The sequence below is a fragment of the Lissotriton helveticus genome, chromosome 9 (genome assembly GCF_964261635.1).
Source record: "Lissotriton helveticus chromosome 9, aLisHel1.1, whole genome shotgun sequence".
Lineage (NCBI taxonomy): Eukaryota > Metazoa > Chordata > Amphibia > Caudata > Salamandridae > Lissotriton > Lissotriton helveticus.
Genome location: NC_136070.1, coordinates 348,061,419 through 348,086,357, shown reverse-complemented (window position 1 = coordinate 348,086,357; position 24,939 = coordinate 348,061,419). Strand labels below are relative to the sequence as shown.

Below are 24,939 nucleotides of genomic sequence, written 5' to 3'. Positions count from 1 at the left end.
TTACTATTCTGGAGGGAAAGGGTGCCCATGCGTAATAGCCATAAGATGGCTGCTTATGTATTAACGAGGTGAAGCTCGTGCTGTTGCTCTCGTGTTATTGTGTGTTGCTCTAATCTATAACTGCATAGTATATTTTTAAATTGATAAAACCTGAAGTACAAAATCTTGATGTGTAGTACATTCATTTATTTCTATGTTTTAATCCGTTTTCGCTTACTTTTCATGTACTGCGGGAAATGGGGGTCTGAATATACTGAGAGCCATCTTGGAGGTCCCTTCCGCGCATGCTCGCGCCGCCAAGGAAGAAATAACCTTGGGCCGTGGAACTCAGCCAGCTGGCAGCCACAGTCGAGATGCTCATGCGAAAGCTACCTCTGACCTAGGAGGATGGAGAAGACTTGTTCTCTAACTGCAACAAATGTATTTCTCTATTGTATTCTGTGAAAACTTCTCGTGAGAACCCCAATCTTGCTAGGCGGTACCCTAGAATGTAAAATAGGTTTTAGAAAAGTCTGTTCTGATTGGTGTGTTAACCCATCCTACCTTAGGACCAATTGAAATTGGGGATTCTGACACTTTGCAACATTTGGGGGGTGGTACACTGACCCGAAAACAGTATAACTAGCCTAGGTTCACCTAGGGAATTTGTCCGACTTGTCTGAATAGCTGACCTGTCACTGACCCAACGCTCTCAATAGGTGACTGATACAGAGGTGCTGCGGAGCACTCTGTCCGAATTTGACCATAGACTCAAAGGTTTTACTAAACCTTAAGTGCTGGCAGAGCACTTTGCTGGGGAGTTCGCTAACCCAATCGGGGTTCTGACTGATAGCTGCAGAGAGGGTGGAGCGCAGGCGTTGCTTCCAAACTGCGGGTGCTGGTCGTGCCTTGGTGGTCCTGTCCTGATCCTAATCTGGTTTTCCTGTCCTGTCCTGGGGTGTCCATTCTGCACCTGCTGTCCCATTGATGACTGTCCTTCCTGGGGTTATTTCCTGTCCTTGACTGATCCGTGGCCAGGGTTGGTTTTCACACCATTCTAGGTAAATATATTGCTGAGAACTCTATACTGCACCTTCTATTTTTCTGTCTTTGCTTCAATAAAGACATACCTTTGCATACGTTAATTTTCCATGCTTTCCGCAGTCTACTGAATGAAAAGTCATTGCACTTTATTTTTCCTAGTATGTTCCTATGTTACCCTTCCTTTTAGTACAAACTCTCCGTACTACTTTGAATTATAGATGTGGTCTATAATTTTCTCATGCAAGCTGACCTGAAGTAAATGTTGCTATAATTTAGCAGGCTCCATTCATTCCTGCCTATAGGCATATAGAATTTACCTAAGTTCTCTCCCTACCCTTTAAGTGTTTCTCAGTAATAAATTTCTAGTACGTGCATAAATTTGCCCTTTATAGATACCCATTCTCGAATTTCATTTCTGAAATCTGCTTAGCATATTTTATGTTCTCACCATTTTAGAAACCTCAAATGATTGCCCTTACATTATTCCTTTATGGTTATGTGATTTTCATCATCTTGATTATCGATTGTCTTTTGACTGTAAACCTTATGTTTTCCGAAACTGATTTCTAGATAAAACTTTAAAACTTCCCAGTAGTCTGTGGTTATTTGATGAATACAGCAAGAAATAAAAGTCGGTATTTGAATTTTGCCTGCCTTTCCTTCACAGCTAGCTCCCTGATCCATGGTGGTCATAGGTACCCGTAACGGTGGAGTGGTAAGTCGGGTACACTAGAGAGTAAATAGGATAGGAATTAGGGTTGCTGATGGTGGAGTGGTAAGGTCACCTGATTAATGTATATGGTGAATTGAAGTTTATGGGCCCGATACACATATGGTAAAATTATTGGTCGGGTGACCTGCGATCTCTATCAACTACACCAAGTTCAGTGCCTCCCACACCAGTCCCAGTGGTCCCAATGATAATCCCTGTGGTGCCCACACCTAGCCCTGCATCATTCCCAGTGGTTCCTGTCCTGAATCCAGTGGCCCCAAATTCGGTCCAAGCACCACCATTGGTTAATCAGGTACCGCCATAGTTAGTGGCTCAGCTAGCGGCAGTTCTCCCTTGGTTAGGAAGGGGGGGGAATGTTACCGTCTTCAGTGGGTGCAAAGGAAGTAGGGGAGGACCCGTTAGCAGAGGCACAGAGGATGGTGGCGAAGATTATTGCTGCCCCAAGCGGGGTGCCAGGCGCAGGGACAGGTACTTCCATTCTACCCCCACCAGCGCTACAGGAGAGAGGCACTGGAAAAGACAAGATGGCGGAACCAGCGGGAGCTGGGGCAATAGGTAGGGAAGTGTTATTGCTGCCGCTGGGCGTGGGTGTGCTACCCACTAGGAGGGAACATCTGGCTAGGCTTGTAACACGGGAGGTGAAGGAATTGGTATGGTCTGGTGCTTAAATTAATATGTTCTCCTTGCTTGAGGATAACAGGGAAATGGAGTATGTCAAGAAGCAGAAGGATTGGATGCCCCCTAGTGAATGTCGTGTTGAAATGTTGAGATTCAGGGTGGAGGAGACTTTGAACCACTAGATTAGGGCTTTCTCTATGTTTATGGCTATAATAGCTGAGCGTTACCAGAGCAGGGTTACTATGACTCATGATAAATATGGGGGTGTAGGTTGGAAGGAATATGACATGAATTTTAGGAATGCTAAGGAATTTGACCCATCACTTACCTGGGACCGGGTTGACTCAATCTCGTGGTTTGATCAGTTTGGCCCAGGACAGCCGGGCAATGCAGTGTAAAACTGGAACAAGGGTCACACTTCCCAAGCGCCTCAGCCCTTTCGGTCACCACAAACCGGGAGCACGGCCCCTAGTTCAGGGAACAGGGGGAGGGGAGCGAAAAGGAATATGCTGGGATTTTAATAGACGGACATGCACCAGGGCCCAAGGCACTTGTAAATTCAGACACACATGCTCCATATTTAATCACCCCTCTCACCCAGAATCAAAATACCTCAAGAAAGGTAACACATTCTCAGGAAATAGGGGGAGGAAGAAACAGGAATAAGGAGAAGGTACGAATGGTAACACATTCACCCATTGACGTTCTGGCTATGACTCCTTGGATAAACAGCTACCCAGACCATGCCACGGCTAGGATTTTACAGGAAGGTTTTTTGTATGGCTTTAGGATTCCGGCAGTTGACTAAACAGGGACACCAGAATGTAAAAATCAGCTGTCTGTAAGGTCTAATCGGGGGGTAGCAGCAGTGAAAATTGCAAAGGAACTGCACCTGGGCAGAATAGCGGGTCCTTTTGATCACATCCCTGTGCCCAACTTTATCTGCTCACCCCTGGGGTGGTCCCAATGAAAGAGGAACGGGAGTTCAGGTTGATTCATAATCTGTCAGCCCCGAGCGGCAATTCATTAAATGACGGCATCAACGAAGAAATCTGTAGCGTGTAATATGCCTCTTTTGACCAGGCAGTGGATATGCTAAGGGTTCTGGGACCAGGGGCCTTGCTAGCCAAATCAGATATTGAATCCGCCTTCCGGCTACTGCCTGTGCATCCTCTCGGTCACCACCTTCTAGACTTCTCATTTCAGGGCAAATTCTACATGGATATGTGCATGCCCATGGGTTGTTCTGTTTCTTGCGCTTACTTTGAAAAATTCAGTACATTTTTGGATCGGGTTTTGAGACAGGCAACGGAGCACCAATATGTAATGCATTATCTGGATGACTTTCTCTTTCTGGGGTCGGCGGGCTCCCGGGAATGCGCTTGGGCATTGCAGGAATTTTGCGTGCTCATGCGTGCTTTTGGGGTCCCTCTGGCGCCAGGGAAGACGGTGGGTTCAGCAAGCACAATAGAATTGTTTGGCGTTGAGTTGGACTCTGTACAGGGATGTTTTTGTTTACCTAAAGAAAAAATATTGAAATTTAGAGCAGCACTCCAGCAATGTTTGTCAAAAGATAAAGTAACCTTACATCAGCTACAACAGACAGTGGCCAGTTGAACTTTGCACTAAGGGTAATATCTATGGCACGACCATTCTCCCGTTCCATCTCTCAGGCCATGATAGGCCTGCAGGAGAAACACCATCACACAAGACTGTCGTCTGAGGTTTGCCAGGACATGCATTTCTGGAGGGTTTCAACGGCAGGGTAGTGTGGCCCGGCCCCCCCACTACTTCCGCGGAGTTAGGTTTATGGACTTACACTGTGGGCAGTGTGGGATTTGGTGCCATACTCGGGAACGAATGGGTGGCTCAGCATTGGCCGGCTTGCTGGGTGGAGAGTGGTCTGACAGCCAATACAGGTTTCCTGGAACTCTTTCCCATCTGGGTTGCACTGACTGTTTGGCCTCTTCATTTGCGTAATCAATCTGTGATTTTCTGGTCAGACAACATGACAGTGGTGGAATGCATCAACCAGCAGGCTGCACAGTGTAAAATTATCCTCCGCCTGTTGAAAGAGATAGTCCTTTTGTGTATGAAGCTGAACATACAGTTTAAGGCAAAACATGTCCCGGTACTGAATAATGCTGCTGACGCACTTTCTTGCTTCAAGATGCAGGTTTTCAGGGAACACCTACCGCCTGCAGAGGCGAAACCAACACACTTCCCGGAAGTACTCTGGCAGATTGTTGCCCCTAGCTACAGAACCTCGTGGCAGCTAGTCTAGCGCCCAGGACCAGGAAGGCTTACGAAGGGGCGTTTTTGGTCTTACTGCGCTTTTTTGGGGCAGGATTGGGCAGATAGCTGGAATAAGTCAGGGGCATTCCTCGAGTATTTAGATAATTTGAATAAAGAAAGGCGCTCTGCGGCAACAGCCAGGCGACAAGTGGCAGCGGTTTCTTTCTTTGCGCAGATCAAGGACACCAGGGACCCCAAGAATAGTTTCATTGTAAGGAAGGCATTAAAAGGGTGGGGGCGCCTCCAGGGTGCTGCGCCTGATACGAGACAACCAATTGGCTTAGAGCGGATGACATCACTGCTGACAGCCCTGGGTGGCATTTGCAGTTCAACAGGAGAGGCATTACTATTCAGAGCTGCCTTTGGCATTTAGGGTGGGGGAACTGGTGGCGCGCAACAAACAGGATGTGCAAGGTGGGCTCCAGCTGGAGCATGCGAGGATACAGGGCGACACTTTGCTAATAACCATCGAAAAATCTAAAACTGATCAGGAAGCCCGTGGCGAAGGGATAGTACTTCACTGGGCGCAGGACAATCCATGCTGCCCAGTGATTCACCTAGAAGCCTTCCTCCGACAGAAGAATAGTGCAGTAGGGGGGACATTATTAATTCATGCTGACAGTACTCCGCTTACCAGGTTCCAATTTAAAAGGGTATTGGCCATGGCGATTGACAGGACAGGTTTGGATCCAAAGGACTTTGGGACTCATTCATTCAGAATTGGGGCAGCCATAGAGGCAACAGCTAGAGGATTACACAGCAACAGTGTGAAGAGAATTGGAAGATGGCCTTCTAATTGTTACAAGCGCTATGTGCGTCTGCACTTGTTGTGAGGGAGGCAAGGCAATGGTGAACTGATGCCTGTCCTGTTTGTTTGCTTACATTTCAGTTTCTCGAACCTGTCACGCAGGGGGGAAACTGCCATCGGAACATCACCAGCAAGATTTTTCACAACGGAGGCCACATCCACAGGACAAGGGAGCACATGTTGTATGGGTCATTGTTCATTCTTATATACGGCGTATGAAATCTGTTTTTCTTTCAGGTAATTACAGACAAAGAGCTGAGCGGGATGGTTTCAAGGTATCTTTCCATGGTAAAGAGGGTCTCTGCCTAAGTCAGTTTAGGGTTTTTGTTACAGATCTGTTGAGTAGACACAGTCCTCCACCCACAATAGTTATCTTGCATTTGGGTGGGAACGATCTGGTGCATCTGGGTAGAAGGGTCTTGATGGAGGACATCATTTCTGAGGTAGGCTGGTTAGCTAAGACATGCCGGGGCTGCACCATACTAAACAAAAAACAATGGTTCTGTTGGGAGTCACATTTACATTGCAGTTATATTGAATATACAAATGAGCGGATATATCCAATGAGTGATATATCAAGGAACACAACTTGTGTTGAAACCAAAGGAAAAACATTAATTGACAAACAACTGACCACAGTGGAAAGTAAAGGCAAATCTTTTGTATTCAGCCTTTCTACTCGGTTTGATTCTTAATCTATTTAGGAAACTGTCCAAAACACTCAATACATCAAACTGAAAGTACATGGGGTGAGTAAGTTGTGACTTAGTGACTGAGTGCTCAACAAACATTAAACAACAATTGTAATCCAACGTCTAGACATCATATTTAAATCATAAGTGTCCACTTTAAGTTACAGTAGTTTCAAACAGATATATTATTTCTTTAGTTCATTGGAACTCTGTGTGGACGGATACATAGACAGAACGTCGACGTTTCGACCCTAAAACAGGGTGCGCTGATTTTTGAGCATCTAAAATGGGTCTTCCTCAGGACTGCCAGAAGGTTGGAAAGCCTATGAATGTAAAAACACCATAGTTTGGTCTCAGATGATACCCAGATTCAAATGGAGGGGGGGAGATTCCGTGAAAGCGTTGAATCACTCGGTAAGGAGAATCAACAATAAGATAGGGAAATTGTTCAGGTCCCCTCAGTTACAAAACATAGCACATGGGTGTGTCAGGGGGGAACTGTGCTTCTTAAAAGACGGGGTCCACCTTACTAGGTTAGGTAACGAAATCCTATTGGAAAATATAATGGCTTGGCTAGGGAGTGTCGGGGCTGGGCATGACCTTTCAGTGTAGGAGAGTAGGGAGGGCCAGATAGTCGGTCAACTACGCTGGCCTGTGGCGGTAAGGTCATGATTGGTGAGTGGTAAAATTAAGGTCCTTAGGGGGCGGCACCATTCTTGAATGGGGTCGCCCAGGGGGAGGGAAAAGTGGTCTCTCCTAGAAATCCAGGGGCAGTACATTCGGTTGGCTGGATGGGTGCAGGGGAGGGAGGAGTCACGCTTTCTTTAGGCTGGTTAGCACCTGCACGGGCACAATGACATCACTAAACGGCGCAGAGTGCAAGGGCCCCCCTTTAATGGTGTAATGGAGCGTACGGGGGTATCCGGGGGGGGGAAGTACCCTCTCGGTATACGGGCCCTCTGCGCATGCGCACTCCTACGGGAGGGCGGGGCTAATTGATAAGGATCTGACACCAGTTAGCAACCTTGCTGTAGGCCCAAATAGGATACGCAGAAAAGTAATTAATGTATGATTACGGTCCAGATATTAGACTCAGATAGGAAATACCTTGTATTAGAAGTATGTTAAGGTTAGCCATCTGATATCTGTACATATTAATTGTAATCAAATGTCATGTTACGTTTTCTGCGTATAAATGTGTAAATATAGTTTATTTCAATTTTTATTTGATTTTATGTTTTAATAAATACGGTCGGGGTTGTACGACCCCCGCCTCCAAAGAAATCCTCTCTCATGTCCATCTTTAATAAATGTTGGTTAAACACAAGGCGGGGAGGGGGGTGTTCGGTAGTCTCTGGCCATATCAGCTCCTCACTGCAGTGATCATTTACCACTCGCCAGCAGTCTCTATGGCTGAGGGGGGTACAAGGCAGCGCTGGGGTTGCCAAATAATCCAATCTGGCGCACCCAGGTTTAGGCCCTGTCAGCAATTCTTCACAGTTGGGGCTACCAGCGTGAGTCATCGTGTACAAACCCAGCTGCCAGTTCAGGGTTCCTTCTCCCGCAAGCAGGCCTCCCAGGATCCATCACCCCCTTCTGATCTCCACCAGGCCTTCATCAGACATGCATGTTGTGCAGGCTCCACAGCAGCTTTGGCCCCCACAGGCAGCCGCCAATCCACAGGCCCAAGGACCGCAGCGCCCCACCCTGCTTCCCCAGCAGAGCCTCGGCTCCCCACCAGTAATATCCTCTCCGCTTGCCATGAGTCACAGTGTCCATGGCGGTGTAAGGTAGCGCTGGGGGCGCTGGCAGACTCCCTCTGGCGCCCTTGGGCTCAGGCTCTCTCTACAGTTTTCTGCAGTCTGGGCCCCCAGCTCAAGCTGCTGCCGACTGCAGCTTGGTTGAGAGAAAGAGGTGTTTGAATGATAATATATTTAGAAGATTGTTTGATTATGTCTCTGGATTAGGAACATTAGATGGAGCATTTGTTGGCGAGTTTCGGGTTTATGATGAATCAAGAGAAATCAATTATGATTCAGAGCAGATCTTTGGGGAATTATATGATTTTCAGATAGATATCTTGCTGGCAACTTTGAATCTTCCAAAAAAGAAGATAAAAATGTTAGACAGAGATAAAATGTTTGTTAAACAAGTATCAGTTTACTTTAGGAATGTTCTCTCGAAATCTAGGTCGTCTGTTGTCTTCAATTCCGGCTGTGTTCCCTTGTCCATTCCATTATCATTGCACTGGATTATCATTGTCTTCAGAGAGTGAAAGGGGAAGTTATGCTGAAATGCGGTTGGTATGGAGATTAAGTGATTTTTACAGCGGCTGCACAAGAGGAATTGGTTTGTTAGTTAAACAACGTGGAGGCTTGGAATGAACAAGACATTTTGAGGAATGCCCATAATATGTTTGGGGCTAGGATGCGAGCCAGTTGGACTGGGGTGTGAGTTTGACCAACTTTCAAACAGATGAGAAGTGGACGATGGAGGAGAGGTTAAATCAACTGGATTTGAAAGCAGGCCTCTTTGCACTCCAGAGTGTTTCACAGAAAGTGAGTTAATGTGCAGTTTTGTTAAGGATGGACAATGTTTCAGCAGATATATAAATTGCCACAGGGATACAAGGTCAAATAAACAAGTGGAGTTAGATTTGAATTCTGGAACTTTTGTCTGGTACACAAGATTTCAGTGAGAACAGAGCACTTGCCAGGTCAGGAGAATATGGTAGCTGACCAGAATTGTATTGCAAGACCGGAGGCTCCTATTATGGTTTCAATTCTTATTTTATTTTTAAGAGCAGCTGTCCATATATCTAAGTAAACTACAAATCCCATATGGTTTAGGAAACACAACCAACATGGGATAGAAAACGTAGTACACACGAACAGCCAATGGCAACCTAGGAACACCTATAACCCCTAGCTTGACTACGAACAACCCTCTTTTCTTGCTGCTCACAGTCAAGATAAGTATTCGCATATTCCTTCTTTCGCAAATACATGCATTGTTTGTATGAATTTCTGCTTACTTTTTTGGCCTTTGGGTTACCGTTGGTTAATTTTGTCCGTTCGTTGTTTTTACCCCAGTGGGCACGTTGCTGTATTGCTTACAAGTGCTTGGGTCCTCGTACTCTGACATGTCTCGGTCCATGGTAGCCATTTTGAGGCAATCCGAGATGTGCGCCCACATTTCCTGCTGTGCCCTTCCCTTCCACAGTGCTAGGCGCTCCTCTGGGGATGTTGTTACCTCAATGCTTCAATGATTATCGAGCGTGTCTCTTTCCTCAGGGGTGTGGCCTTTGTTCCCATCTCCATCCTTTCCTCATTTCTCTTTGATGGTCGGGGTACACACATAGGAAGGTCTTGATTTCTTCCTCACTGCCTTTCTTTTTATTAACCCATTGTTTTCCCTGTCACAATTTTCTCTACATATTTTTGCCTTTTTGTTCCCATTTGAGACCTATCGGTGAGTTGGCGCGATACAAAACACAGTTACAAATTACAAATTACAAATTACATTATGTTTCAGTTTTGTTCCCATTATGGAGATAGATACATAGATAGTTCTCCTATTTTACATGTAAATAATGATGACGATGATTCCCTCAAGGACAATTTGTATAAAATTATTCAGGCTTCAGTGGAGCAGGATGTTGCAGCCTCTATGGACAAAGTCACCAAAAATATAGAAAATTCTGAGCTTAACTTGATGTCAAAGACAGTTCTGGCCCATTTTGTGGGGAAAGCAGAAATTGCAAGGCAATGGTGTTTCCCCGGTGGCTAGTATTAAAGCCAAAATGATGAATAATGCTGCATTATTGAATGTTGAGGTTTCCTCACACACAGCAGAGGATGTGGTTCCTCCCAGCCTCCTGCTAAGGAGTGGAATAAACAGAATAAACAGAATGCTGATTTACAATTGTCTTCCAAATGTAAAGCAAAGTTAAAGCACATTTCCTCTCCCATCATCGTTTCTCATATTCCTGCTACTGACGACGATATGGGTGGCTTGGATTCGGATCCTAATAAGGATGAAGTTGGGGATTACAACTGGAGTCACCCGTTCGGCCGCATCCGCCCGTTCAATAACTTCTCCTGGCATCATTTCTGCTAGCATTTTTCCCTCACCTCTCCCCTTGCTGTTACCAGTACCAAAGAAGATGTATGTTTTAATACTGATTCAGGCCAGCCTCTGCTTCTAAATGAGCAGCTCTACATCACTTTGGCTCCCAAAAGAATAAATAGATGAATGTGCATAGGAATATTAGCACGTAAACATGTTTGGCACTATCAGAGTTAGTATCTTCAAGTTCAAGATGCCCTGGTGTTCTGTAATACTGCATTATTAAGCCGCCACGCCTCCAGAATATTGCAGTAAGATTTATGTGCTGACTGCATACATGTGAGCACATATTGTAAGGCCTACTGATGGTGTGCAGTCATAATATCGAGTTGTTTTTTTCGACTGGACAGAATATCGAGTAAAAAATATAGAATGGACATAATATCGACTAGACATAATATAGACAACAAAAATATCGACTAAAATGGACATAATATCGAATCAAAAATATAGAATGGACATAATATCGACTAGACATAATATAGACAACAAAAATATCGAATTTAAGGTAAGTTAATAATATTTTTAATTTTTTGTGTAATATTCTGTAGCGGGTTGTGGGTTTATAGGGGAATAGGGTGGGAAGTAATTTAAATATAATTAATTAAATCTGTAATATAATAGTAATTGTGAATTAATTATTAATTGTTAATTAATTAAAATATAATTGGTAATTAATAATAATTGATTAATTGATCAATAATTATATTTTCGTAAAATATTTTCTGTAGCGGGTTGTGGGTTTATAGGGGAATAGGGTGGGAAGTAATTTAAATATAATTAATGAAATCTGTAATATAATAGTAATTGTTAATTAATTATTAATTGTTAATTAATTAAAATATAATTGGTAATTAATAATAATTGATTAATTGATCAATAATTATATTTTAGTAAAATATTTTCGGTAGTGGGTTGTGGGTTTATAGGGGAATAGGGTGGGAAGTAATTTAAATATAATTAATTAAATCTGTAATATAATAGTAATTGTTAATTAATTATTCATTGTTAATTAATTAAAATATAATTGGTAATTAATAATAATTGATTAATTGATCAATAATTATATTTTCGTAAAATATTTTCTGTAGCGGGTTGTGGGTTTATAGGGGAATAGGGTGGGAAGTAATTTAAATTTAATTAATTAAATATGTAAATTAATAATAATTGTTAATTAATTATTATTTTGTAAATAATTAAAATATAATTGGTAATTATAAATATTTAAAGAATAAATAAATAATAATTAGTAAATTAATTTCTGTAGTGGGTTGTGAGTTTATAGGGGGATAGGGTGGGGAGTAATTTAATAATAACTAATTAAATATGTAAATTAATTACATTTGTTAATTAATTAATAATTGACCATTAAATAAAATTAACTTCGTAAATAAAAGTAATTGGTTTTGGAAATTAAATTTAAGTTTTGGGTTTTTGGGTAAAGGGGTATTTTTAGGGTTCAGGGTCAGTTTTGGGTTTTTGGGTAAAGGGGTATTTTTTATGTTCAGGGTCAGTTTTTAGTTTTTGGGTAAAGGGGTATTTTTTATGTTCAGGGTCAGTTTTTAGTTTTTGGGTAAAGGGGTATTTTTAGGGTTCAGGGTCAGTTTTTAGTTTTTGGGTAAAGGGGTATTTTTAGGGTTCAGGGTCAGTTTTCAGTTTTTTGGTAAAGGGGTATTTTTAGGGTTCAGGGTCAGTTTTTAGTTTTTGGGTAAAGGGGTATTTTTAGGGTTCAGGGTCAGTTTTCAGTTTTTTGGGAAAGGGGTATTTTTAGGGTTCAGGGTCAGTTTTTAGTTTTTGGGTAAAGGGGTATTTTTCATGTTCAGAGTCAGTTTTCAGTTTTTGGGTAAAGGGGTATTTTTAGGGTTCAGGGTCAGTTTTTAGTTTTTGGGTAAAGGGGTATTTTTAGGGTTCAGGGTCAGTTTTGGGTTTTTGGGGTACAGGGGTACAGTGTAAAAATAAAGTAAAATTAAATTTAAATTAAATTAATTTAATGAAATTAAATTAAAATAAATTATATTATATTAATATGTTTATTTAATAATATGTTTATATATATATATATATATATATATATATATATATATATATATATATATATGTACGCTCCAAAATCCCAGGAACATCAATCCAAAAGGAAGGTAGCACACTCAGGGGAGGTTTCACAAAGATTTAATGAGGAAACCAACAGCAACGACGCGTTTCGCCTTAGGGCTTCGTCAAGTTGTGCAGAGAGCCGAGGCGCGCGTCCATTTAAAAAGGAAATTACATGCACAATCAATTACAATTCATTGAAATAAACATAGGACTATACAAACAAATGTTTGGTCGCCATCTTAGAACGGAGGAAATAGTCATGTAATCACAGAGGCTTGTCGTCTGTTGGGAGACATTAATACCTATGCCATCATCAATGAAAAAACATATAATTTGAGTGTGACCAACTATCATGAGATGATTTTAAAATGGCATAATGTTAACATGCTTAACACAGATGAATATTTGTTCCTAAGGTGTTTGAGTCCTGTGATCCCTACCTTTTATTATTTACCGAAAGTTCACAAGAATTTGTTAAATCCTCCTGGTAGGCCGATTGTTGCTTCCAATGGCAGTGTGACGGAAAATCTTTCCATTTACCTAGATTCCTTCCTGTCTCCCTTGGTTATGTCCCTCAAATCGTATTTAAGAGATACTAAACATTTTCTTAATTGTGTTGAAGAAATTGTCTGGAAAGACTCATATTGCATGTTGGTGCTTGACATCGCCAGTCTATACACGTGTATAGTACATGGGGATGGTCTCAAGGCAATGGCGAGCTTCCTGGAGAAACGGCCCATAAGATTTTACGAGCATAATAAGATGCTGCTGGAATTTATGATGTTTAGCCTTAACAACAACATTTTCTTATTTGGCAAACAATTATACCAACAAATATCCGGTGTCGCGATGGGAGCCTGCTCCGCCCCCAGTTTCGCGAATCTTTTCGTGGGATGGTGGGAGGAGCAGGCGTCCTGGAGCGAAAAATATCCTGAGTGGGGCAGTCGCATAATCAGATGGTATCGTTACATAGACGATTTGTTTATCATACTAGACTGCTCACAAGAGGCTGCCAAAGGCTTTGTAGATGCCCTGAATGACAATGACATTAATCTGAAGTTTTCTGGTCAAATTAGCAACATGTCTGTGGATTATCTCGATCTCACTGTATATATAGACAATCAAGGATGTATACAGACGAAACTGTTTAGAAAAGAAACGGCGGGCAACTCCACATTGTTCGCCACGAGTAATCATCCCCGTCCATTAGTAGAGAGTATTCCTTATGGGGAGTTACTTAGAATACGGAGGAACAATTCCAATGAGAATGATTTTGAGAGAGCAGCTCTTGCCAGCATGCAGAGGTTTAAAACTAGGGGTTATAGTGACAGTGTGCTATGGAAGGCCTATGAGAGGGTTAAAAAGATGAAACGTAAAGACCTATTAAAACCAAAACAACAAGTTAAATCCAAAGATGGTGGTTTCCGACTTATAACCACCTACTCTCGAAATGCAGGCCAGATAAAGCAAATTCTGAGAAAGAATTGGAACATCTTATTATCGGACAATACTATCAAAGCAGACTTACCCCCTAATCCACTGATCACGTTCAGAAAAGCGAGATCATTAAAAAATCACCTGGTCTCTAGTCATTTTATAGCCCCTGAAAAGACCCCTAATCTACCTGTTCTTAAGGGTTTTTACCCTTGTGGCCGCTGCAAGGCATGCAGGTTTAGTAAGCGGACGCTTACTTATAAAATACCTGGTGTTAGCATCCCCAAAAGGATTAACAAATTTCTAACATGCTCCAAGCCGTATGCCATTTACTGCTTAACATGTCCGTGTGGCCTCAATTATATTGGGAGCACTACTAACGCAGTAAAACTTAGGGTATTAGAGCATATGCGTGCGATTGCTAAAAAGGATGACACCTACCCAGTGGCCAGGCACTTTGCAAGATTACACAACAGCAACAGGGATCTGTTAGCTTATACCTGCATAGACAGTGTGCCTTCAAGTATTAGAGGGGGGGACCGTCTACTTAGATTGAGACGTCTGGAATCCAGATATATCATTGACTTACAGACCAAGCATCCGCTAGGCCTTAATATGCATGAAGAATTAGCTGTTCATTTAGGTTGATCATTCCAGATGCACATAATTTTGTAATTCCTGTACTTTTCCTTGACTGTGATTTTATATGAATTGTTTTAAGTCTGATGACATTCTAATGAATTTAGGAACACATGCTTAATCTTGCAAGCCCATCCAGGGCGTTATAACTAGAACATTTGGAGTACATAATTGTGTGATATGCGACTCTATGAAATAATTTTATAGGATAGCCGCAGATGATACCGCTTTGGTGTTTGAATGCCCATCTAGGGCTTGATAAAATGCATCATAAATGATTGCAAACCAAGGGTTGAGGCGTTTAAGTTGAATCATATATGTTTCGTATTCGCCTGCATTACATGACTATTTCCTCCGTTCTAAGATGGCGACCAAACATTTGTTTGTATAGTCCTATGTTTATTTCAATGAATTGTAATTGATTGTGCATGTAATTTCCTTTTTAAATGGACGCGCGCCTCGGCTCTCTGCACAACTTGACGAAGCCCTAAGGCGAAACGCGTCGTTGCTGTTGGTTTCCTCATTAAATCTTTGTGAAACCTCCCCTGAGTGTGCTACCTTCCTTTTGGATTGATGTTCCTGGGATTTTGGAGCGTACATTTTGATTTCGGGCACACCCCCGAATTGGTGTGCACCCACTCGAGCAGTGCAACTGGCTGGTGTTTGTAGCTTCTATATATATATATATATATGTATTATTTTTGGTGATATAATTTTTTAATTTATATTAATTATTTATTAATATTACATTTATTTAATAATTATTTCTAAGTTTATATTAAATATATTTATATATATTATTTTTAACTTAATTTTAAGACATTTAAAAAAATCGATATTTTGACAGTCTATATTTTTGTAAGTCGATATTTTGGAGTCGATATTTTAGTACTTACCTGTTTGAAGATAGGCAGTCGATATTTTGTCCCTCGATATTTTATCCTCGATATTTTGGTATCTCGATATTTTTGACATCGATATTATGTCAGTGATCCCTACTGATCTCTCCCCTGTCACAGGATTAAGCAGAGAATTCAGTTTAACCTCATCACTGCGGCGCGAATTCCGCCGCAGTGCTGAACATTCCAATCAGGGGCGTGGTCATGATCAGCACACGCCCACCGTGACTCATGATGGCCGGGAGCCGTCATGAGCATCAAAGAGGTTAAAGTTTTCTGTTTCTCCCACTAAACGCTACCCAAATGGATCTTACTTTTTTGTCTCAGAAGCTGACTCAGCATGTTCACAGCAGAACTCCTCCTTCTGGTGCTCTTTTATTCTTATAGGTTCCTCCAGTCAAACAGTCTTGTAGTGGAGGCAGAGCACTCCATGCACTAGGTCCCAAGCTCTGCAATAATCTCTAGAGATATTATTTTGCTCTAATTTCGGTTAGTTCATGTTGATCCTTAAAGGCAACTTTTTGCTAGCTGTCTTTTGTTGCTTTTTGTTGCTCTGTAGTTCCTACTGAGGATGCTACTTGGTGAACATGCACTCAAAAAATAAATAGGTCAACTTAAACTGTTCTGACACACATGCAATGAAGAGCATACCTTCATGCATGATTTACATGTGAGTGTGTTTTTTTAGCACCAACATTGTTGTGAAAGATGCCAAAGATGGCTGGGTCTAGCGCTCCTATGGTGCCACCTTTAGCGGCAACACTAGTAAACGTTTTATTCAGAAGCTTGTTTGTAACTTATACTGCTTACCTAATCTCCGTCCTCTTATTCTAAATTATAATAACTTGCAAGGGCCTCACTATGAGGCACCCAAAAGCAGGTGTTAATTCATTGTCAATCAATTTCAGGATACTAAAAATCCTATTAATTTTTTTGGGTGCAGAATTAACGAGGATTCTGTGGTGAACCCTGAGGAATTGAGGAATGATGAACCATAAGAAATGAGAAATTAGAGTGGGAATCAGTGTTTCTGAGTCCAATTAATTTATTAATGCCTTATTTTGTCCTTTTGTTGCACCTGGAGATTTGGCTGCTTTGAGCTGCTGAAATCTCTGGGTGAAAGTACACAGCTCTGCAAGGTTCCTGTGGATCTTGCAATTCTGTGGCACACGCTGGAAACCAAGATCATTATTGTCATTCGGAACTCAACACTAGATGGCAGGAGACTGCGCAGTACTGGATCTACAGCAACGCATGCTGTAAACCCATACTGGCCCCATCAAAATTAACTGGTGCTCCTACTGGGGGCGAAGAGCAAGTGTACAAAAAATTTGAAAACTTTGCAACAGAGATGCCTTGCATAGATTGCCTACAAATTGCACAGATTTTCTCAGCAGGCTTCAAACTCTAAGCAAGTTGTTGATTTTCTGGCCTCAATCTACCACTTTAGATTTTTTGTAGTGTGAATAATCCACAGAATTAAGTATGGTGGGCATGTGCATTTGTATCATATACTTTTGTACTCATTATTTTCTACATGGAAAACATTCTTGTCATGTGGCGAAATGCCTTCCTCTGCACAACCATAACTGATGGAGTGATATGGCCACTTTCCATGCTTAATCCAAGCTTCAAAAGGTCTAAAGCTACATGTGCAGATCCAATGCGGAAATCAATACAGAATGTTTGTCATTCTCCACAAATCTACAGCATTCTCCATGCAGAGACGTTTTAAGGCATGGATAAAGTGAGCAAATGCCCAGGGTCCCCACTTTAGAGGGCCTCCTGGAAAAGTAAACTTTCTCTTTATCTAGCTCACCTCTGTCTAGTTCCATATCTCACCCTCTCTCCTCTCTGTCTACCTCTACCTCTGAGTTTCTGTCTTTGCCCAGTGGCATCTTTAGGTTTTTCAGGCTGCTGGAAAGACATATTTCAACTGTTTTTGTGTGAACCTCACTTCTGAAAGTTTGTTTGGGACCATGTGGAGTTCAATTGATGAAAAATTGGCATTACAATGATGAACAGCGGTAACGAAAATATGTCTTCCCTGGGGCCGATAAAATGCTTAAGACAACACCGCCTCCAGGGTCCCTAGCACAGGAACATCTTTTTTCCAGGCTACACTTTCTACTGCAGAAAAAGAATTGCAATCTGGATGGATGTTTTCCAATTGTTGTTTTGAAAGCCAGAGTTTCTCAATCAGGATTTGGAATTCATTTCATTTTCCGGTCTCTCCTAGGCATCGCATGCGCTGTCTCCTTGAAACATGTTATATCTACTCTGTGGGCTTACAACCCACCCATCGTTTATGATTTGTTACTTTCCGTGTCCTTCGCAATGGCTTGCTTCTCTGTGGTCAGTGTTTGTTGTTGTCCTTCCTTTTTATGTGTCGACACCTCCCATGGAGCATGGCCCTATGACTTGTAGTCTTGCTCTTTTGAGAATGTTGGTTTCTTTAAGCGTACTATTTTTTTATTTAGTTTCTGCACGTGTTTTCAGAATGTCAGCTTTTCTTCCTGTGTGGTCTTCTTGTTTTCATTTTAATTCAAACACAATCAGCCGACAGGAGTTCAGCAAATATTTCTGTAGTGCTAATAAAGGCAAATGTAAAAAGCATCATGAAATTACATCAAATGCGCTTTCTCCTCACCCGATGAGAGTTCGGCAAGTATAATTCCCTTTGATAATTGAGTTGCCATGTAAAGATTTGGATGTTTTGATTTGTTTTTAGTGTGTTGTCATAAAACATAACCAACTACCCCTGCCGTCATTCTCTTTAACCCACCCCACCTAATCCAAATATGTTTATCAGTTTCGGAAGTCCGGCAAAAGTCGATGTTCTTCAAAAAGCAGCGCACAGTGGCAGATGCAGCCAAGCCATTGGCTCATAAGAAAAGCCTGTACCCTGTAACCAAGAGTAAATATTATGAATTGCCAATATAATAGTCTAAGGGCAAACATTATAGAAGCCCGGTGCAAGCATTGTAACATTGTAACAATTTCTTTCAAAATATTTGTTTTTATTCTTGTTATATATCCCATGTTGTCTGTTTGCCCAATTAATTATTTTAGGGGTAGCCATAAAGGGAGCAATACCCCAATAAAATCAAAGGTGTTAAATGGTAACATTACTTCCTTTCAAAGATAATTACTGACCTATTTGCTTTGAATAATGATTTTGTCATTTATTATTAAAAAGCGATGAGACAGTAATCAAGCAGGTATCTCTCATAGCAAGATGAAGTGTAAGCGGCTGAGGATAAACTGTACAACTTTGCACGCGTAACAGCCATCTTTTTGTCAGAATCGTGCTTTGAGGGGTGAAATCGGCAGGCTGGGAAACATGCTCTTTAGTGTGTCCAGAAAAAAAAATCTTGTGGTAGCGTCCATCTGCCAGCCCACTCAACTTCATTCAGCAACTCACCAGGGGTTCACAGCTCATTTTGAGCGGGTAAGTAATTTAAATATATGGCTGGCGTGAAGCAGGAGAAAAGCCTTGTGAGCAGTTATGTTTTTTGGTCAGCAGCATCTTTAAATCACTTGTGCAATGTGGCATGGGATGTAGGGCCCTGATGGCTTTGAAAAAAAGGCCTCGTAAGTAATTACAGTAAGTGCGACTTCTGCAGTAAAAAAACGCGCAACATTGGGTTTAACTAAAGGGTGGGTCCAATGGGGAATCCTGCAATATGTAAATTACCTTAGCTCGCTTTCTTTCTTTTTCTACTTACCAGGGTAAGTTTTGTTTCTGAAACGCTGTGCATGGGAGAGCCTTTCATAAAATATATGTTGGTGCTGATTTAATTACAAACAAGCATTGGCAAAACCAATAGGTCTGGTTTATGATTGCACTGTCAAGCCTGACCTAAAATTCCATGTCCGTTAATGACAATCTACTCCTATCTGTGCAGATGCCAGACAGAAACATCATAAGTTATCTAGTTATCTAAGACACTTTAATATCATTACAATAGCAGATGAGTGCCCCTGAACATTCAAGCTCAGCAGCTTGATAAATAAACAAAATTATCACAGCTGTGTTGAGGGCCAGCACTTTTTTATGGAAGCACATAATTTCTGCATAATAAAAACCTGTACTCCTGGCACCCAACATGTGGGTGGAACCAAAGCCCCTCTCCTGGTGGTTCTTGCACAGAGCTATTTGGATTTGTTAGTGTTTTTGAAACCCCTTGTACACCAGGGTGGGCTGCTGCGCAACATGGCTCAAAGTAAGAAGAAGGAACAACCCTAACACTGTCAACACTGGCTTTGTGTTTATTTACTTTGAACCATGTTGCACAACAGCCCGCACTGCTGTGCAACATAAAAAAATAATTGACAACACCAATAAGTCTTACATAGGCGAAACCTATTGGATAATAAACACTACTCTAGAAACTAAATCAATCCAATGGTACTCACTCAACCCAAATCTACACCACCCCATGCAAACAACACTTAACAAGTAACACTATGAAGCACCACCAACCCTCTTAACACAATACAAAAAAAACTATAGCATACTGCTTTTTGAATACAAAATTAATCTGATTACAACAGCCCTTAAAATAAACATTTAATTACAGATTCATAAAATAAAATATACAGCAATTAATTCACAAAACAGTAAAGGCTATGTTATTATCAAAAACATATACAATCTACACTTACTATAAAATCACACTACTGTAGAATTGGGAACAAAAAATGAACCTGATCTCAAAGGTATTGCCAATGCTTGTTGTAAAGTGCCATAACATAAAATGCTTAATAATAGCATGAACGACCACCCACAATAACAGATGTTTATTGTTATCAAAGCCATCAGTTTGTATACTAAACTATGTGCTATTTCTTTGTAGTCGTAAGTTACAATTATAGCCCCAGGCATTTTTCTGAGTTGGGCTAATTTAATTTTTTGGTATTTCATAATTTTTGCCTTTGCCTGAAGCCATATTCATATTTTGCTTTTATGAGTGTCTCTCATACTAACTGCATTATCAGTTTCTTTATTTCAAGCTGACTTGTCGTCCCATTCTTTTTTACAACTCTCTCATTTCTTCCAATGTTTTTTTGGCTTCCAATGCATCAGCATGATCAATATATTCATCTTAGGTCTCCACTGTGAGTTGACCAAAACAGTTTCTGTTGAGGGGGGGCAATGATGAGTGATCCAAAATTTCTAAACCCAAGATATTGAGGTCTGGGAACACCAGCCAGTTTTACTAGTGCAAATTCACACCCAGAAAAAAAACGTTTAGGGCCTGGATGGCACAGGCCCAGCTGGCCTTATACCTGCTGCCCCGTGGAACACGGGCAAATTACAATGTTTCCCAAAGAGATCTTACAGCCTCCTCATTGCCAGATGCCCTCCCCATCACCACTTCCCTGGTCCTAACCTCCCCTCCAAGTTATTTACCCCTGCTTAGAGCAGTTGGTAAATGTATTTGTTAAACTCCCCAGAATCTAGGAACGTCTGTCCAAGAAGGCTCAGAAATTCTGGCCGCAGCAGGTAAACCTCGTTCCAGAGACTTTAAATTGTGATCGCCATTGTCTCACGGGGGGATACCGGCTGGATTGGTTAATTCTAGCTCCATTGTCTCCCTGCAGAGATAACGGGGAACTGGTAAAGGAGACTTTAATGTGTACAATGTCACTGCCTCAGTGACTCTTTCCTTACCTGCAAAATGTTAGATGGCCTCCAAAGCTCCATGGAAGAAGGCTCACCGGTAGCAATTGTATCACCCTACTTCAGGAATTGAGAACGTTGCATATTCCTTCTTTGAGGCTCTAAAGCATCTAAAGGGGACCACTGGTAATTTAAATGTGATATGAAAGAGGTGGTCTGAACCAGGGTCTGGGAGGCACCCACAGCTTTGGGTTCTCTCATATTTGACTTTGGGGTGAGGTTCTTTGGGTTTCATGTCAGAAGTAATAAACCTTTCACAATCTAACTCTTGAAATGGCGGCTCCCAGAAGATCTGTGTATTGCAAGGAGGTCAGCGCCCATAGTGGCTGCACAGGCCGCACCGCCCTGAAGCCAAACCTGGTTTTTAAACACATGCAGAGCTGCAGAAATAAAACCCTAGACGGGTTATTGAGGCAGGTACAACCCATGTTGTGTAAAATAAGTTAGTAGACGGTTTTCCTTAGCATGGGGCGTACATTTCAAGGAAGCCATATTCAGCTCTGTCCCTGGGGTTAATAAGAGTGCACTAACTTGCTAAGATGATCGAATAGACTCTTTTAAGATTAGAGGGTGCGTCTACTTTTCTATTAAGATTAAAAGCATTTTAGCATTTTATAAAGGTGCCAGGAGGAAAGCAACGACTTCTGTAATGTGCGTTACAAAAATACGATTCAGAAATAGTGATAACCCACTGCTTATTTACCCAGTGGCGGCTCCTCCGCTAAGGCGGAGAAAAGTCGCCCCACAGGAAAAATAAAATGATAATAACAATGATATTATCAGCTAATTTTCACTATTGTCCGGTGATGTAAAGATGCGGGTGGGGCTGTGCTGGCCACAGAGCAGGGGGAGGAGTGGGCCGGTCGAACAGTCAAGCACACTTTGCATATTCTCCACCCAGGCTGCATTCCACAGCCTGGTGGGGAACATGCACAGGCTCCCAGTCCCAGTCTGAGCATCGAACCATGGAGCTCAGACCAATCACAATGCTGCTTTAAGGCAGAGTTGTGATCAGCGTTGTGATTTGCTCAGGGACGCCTAGGTGCTTCAAGTTCCTGCGTCGTAGACGTAGAGGACAGAGGAGAGCCCCCCTTTTTTTTTTAACACCCCCCTCCCCACCCCATCACTCCACCCCGGTAGCAGCTGCTACTGTATTTACCACTTTGAGAGCCACTTACAACACACAACAAAAACAGAAACATCTTCTGTATTTCATTTTCTGTAGATAAATTTAATTTCGAATATATTACAGTCTCCAGCTTTAATGAAAGGTAACAATTTATTGCAGTGTTGTTTTTCATTCATTGAGTGACTTTAATGGGGAAGATTTTCATTCTAGAAAGCAGTCATTAAAAAATAAGGAGATATGTAATGCCACGCAGCTCAGGATACAAAGGTCTGGTAGGATAACATAGAATCATCACCTGCAAAATTTACGACAGCACAAAATGACGTACGAAGCCGATTATATGCACAGTGTTAATATTTGAAAGATGTGACTCTACCTATGACATTGGCATTTCTATATGAAATGTTGCAGTTTTACTCTTTCTTTTTGAATTATAATGCAGTGTAAAAAAGGTGCAATAGTAAATTTTTGATTTTTTTCTTCATATTTTTGTAACTTTTTTTTTCCACCACAGAAAGCGAGTCAAGCTTCAGACCCTTCTTAGTTCATGTAGTTTGTGCGCTACTTGCTCCAACTCCTTTTCTATTGCTGACAAGCTTGTGAGTTCTTGGTCCTAAAATAAAATTAGTAGAGATTACTGTTAGCCAGGGGCGATTACCTGCATATTTCTTTTAATGCTAAATTTTCACCTCATTGAAACAACACAACTCGGAAATTTGCCCTTGAGCCCATAAGATGGTAGTATGGACCCATCACTTTAAGAGAAACATTTTATTAGCAAATTTTGTATCGAGAATTATGCGTGCTTGGAAGAAATTAATCAGATTTGTTACGTGCATTGATAAAATTCCCACTAATCAAAACTTTGGGGCATATTATCAAGAACGGCATTAAAATTATCAGGAAACTGCCGCTAAAGCGTCGATAATGGGCTTGATATTATGTCCTTGAGAATTCCAATAGACGCCCATGTTCATACCAGAACATGGGCTTCTATGGGAATTCATAAGGGCATATTATCAAAGCCCATTATAGCCGCTTTAGCAGGAAGTTTCCTGCCGCAAAAGCCCCAATAATTTTAACACCGTTTCTTGGTAATATGCCCCTGTGTGCGGCTTGAGAGCCACATTTTCCAGATATATTTGGCTGCTTCAGGCATGTTGAGTACGACTGTTAAATAAAATGGATTGTGCTGGTGGGAGTGAATGACGCCCCGCAGACATGCGCAAACCAGACATTCACCTACAGAGTGTTGTGTTTCTAAACATCACTCTGTAGCAGGATTGAAGCTCAGCCCCCTCTTCATCCTCCTGCAATCAGGAGCCTGGTGAAGAGGCCGAGAGGGCAGACCTGGGCACTGCAGTGTTCATTTAAACACAAAAGTTGTGTTTGCATGAACACTGCTAAACTAAACTAGTGCAAGTGTAATCATTTAATTTAGCAGTGACTCCTTGGGCTCGAAGGTGGCATGGCTACACCCTGGAGCCCCTGAAGAGGAACCATCCCTGGCCACCTCCCACCTCAAATCTGATGACAGAGGTGTGGGGGAAATGGTGCCGATACCATGGATTGGATGGGGGATTGTGAATAAGAGAGGGAGGGGTACGCGGCTGCACTGGCTGTGTGCGGGGCAAACTTGGAAAGTTCTTTTACATCTGTGGACTCCTGGAGAAGCAAGGTACGGTCCTGTCTGGAGGGAGAGGGGAATATGGCTTGGCGGGAGGGGGGGTGGACGGTGGAGGGAAGAAGGGAGGTGGATTATGGTTCTATGTGACATGCCTGTTTTGTTCATGCATTATAAAAAAGCAAATAAAAATAATAAAAAAATAAAAAATCTGATGACAGAGATTTTTTAAAGAAATCTCTTTTATGCCCTTGTCTACTGAGACTCTGCCTGCATAAAGCGTTGCATGTCCTACTTTGTCAATACACACTGTTTTTGCAATTTTACTCATTGCTGCACCTCCCTCGAGTGCGCAATTCCCTTGAGCATGCATGCTTTCCATCCCATGTCAAGATCTGGTAACAGACGAGCATGGGGGAAGAAGCCTCCCCCAGACAACTACCAGCATCAGCAAGCCTTGCTGCGTCCCTTTGGGGTTTAATCAGCCTAGGAGACGAACAGTCGTGTAAACACTTGCAGATCGGTAGGGTTACCACTACGTAGGGTTACGGACACCATGTTTGTTTTCAGTAACAGGCTTTTAAATTACACGTTGTGTTATCATACGAGTTTGTCCTATTTGTTCAATGGCAGAAAACCAAGGCTGCAACCACCACAATGTGTTAGGTTGAGGTTGTCCAATGAAAACCATGAACTTAAATATGCTGTACTGGTGCATGGCGTGAGGTGGTAAGCCGACAAACAAACATCTCCCACCCAGTCAAGGACACCATCTTTCACCACTCCTAAAAGGTACTCTGACAAGATGCCAGTACACTTTGGCCAATGCTGCCAGGTCAAAAGTGGACCATGACAGTAGCAACAATATGTATACTTTATCAGCCTCACTGAAGATGCGGCTAAGCATGGCTTCCGCTTGTGTCTAGATTCTGGGTTGAAAACTGCGATGAAGAGCAGCTTTGCGTTGGTGGGATGAGTACATAATATTCCAGGGAATTATCCTTTCTACTGCACATTACCTTGCATATTTGCACCCATTGTTTTTCATTCTCATGTCATTGAGATTGTTCAATATGAGTCTCAAAGCATGTTAACTATAACGTGTGATTGTTTATATGTTTTAGACACTCTTATCTT

The 24,939-nt window shown here is 41.8% G+C and overlaps 1 protein-coding gene across 4 annotated transcripts in view; it reads right to left on the bottom strand.

Moving 5' to 3' along the window:
- Positions 1-22,252: 22,252 nt before the first annotated feature.
- Positions 22,253-24,939, bottom strand: part of CHGA (chromogranin A) — an 89,184-nt gene continuing 86,497 nt past the window's right edge. For all 4 annotated transcript variants that reach the window (XM_078660078.1, XM_078660079.1, XM_078660081.1 and 1 more), the window contains one exon: positions 22,253-22,791. In XM_078660078.1, coding sequence (XP_078516204.1) covers positions 22,708-22,791 — 84 coding nt within the window. In that variant the 3' untranslated portion in view covers positions 22,253-22,707. The remainder of the gene's footprint in view (positions 22,792-24,939) is intronic.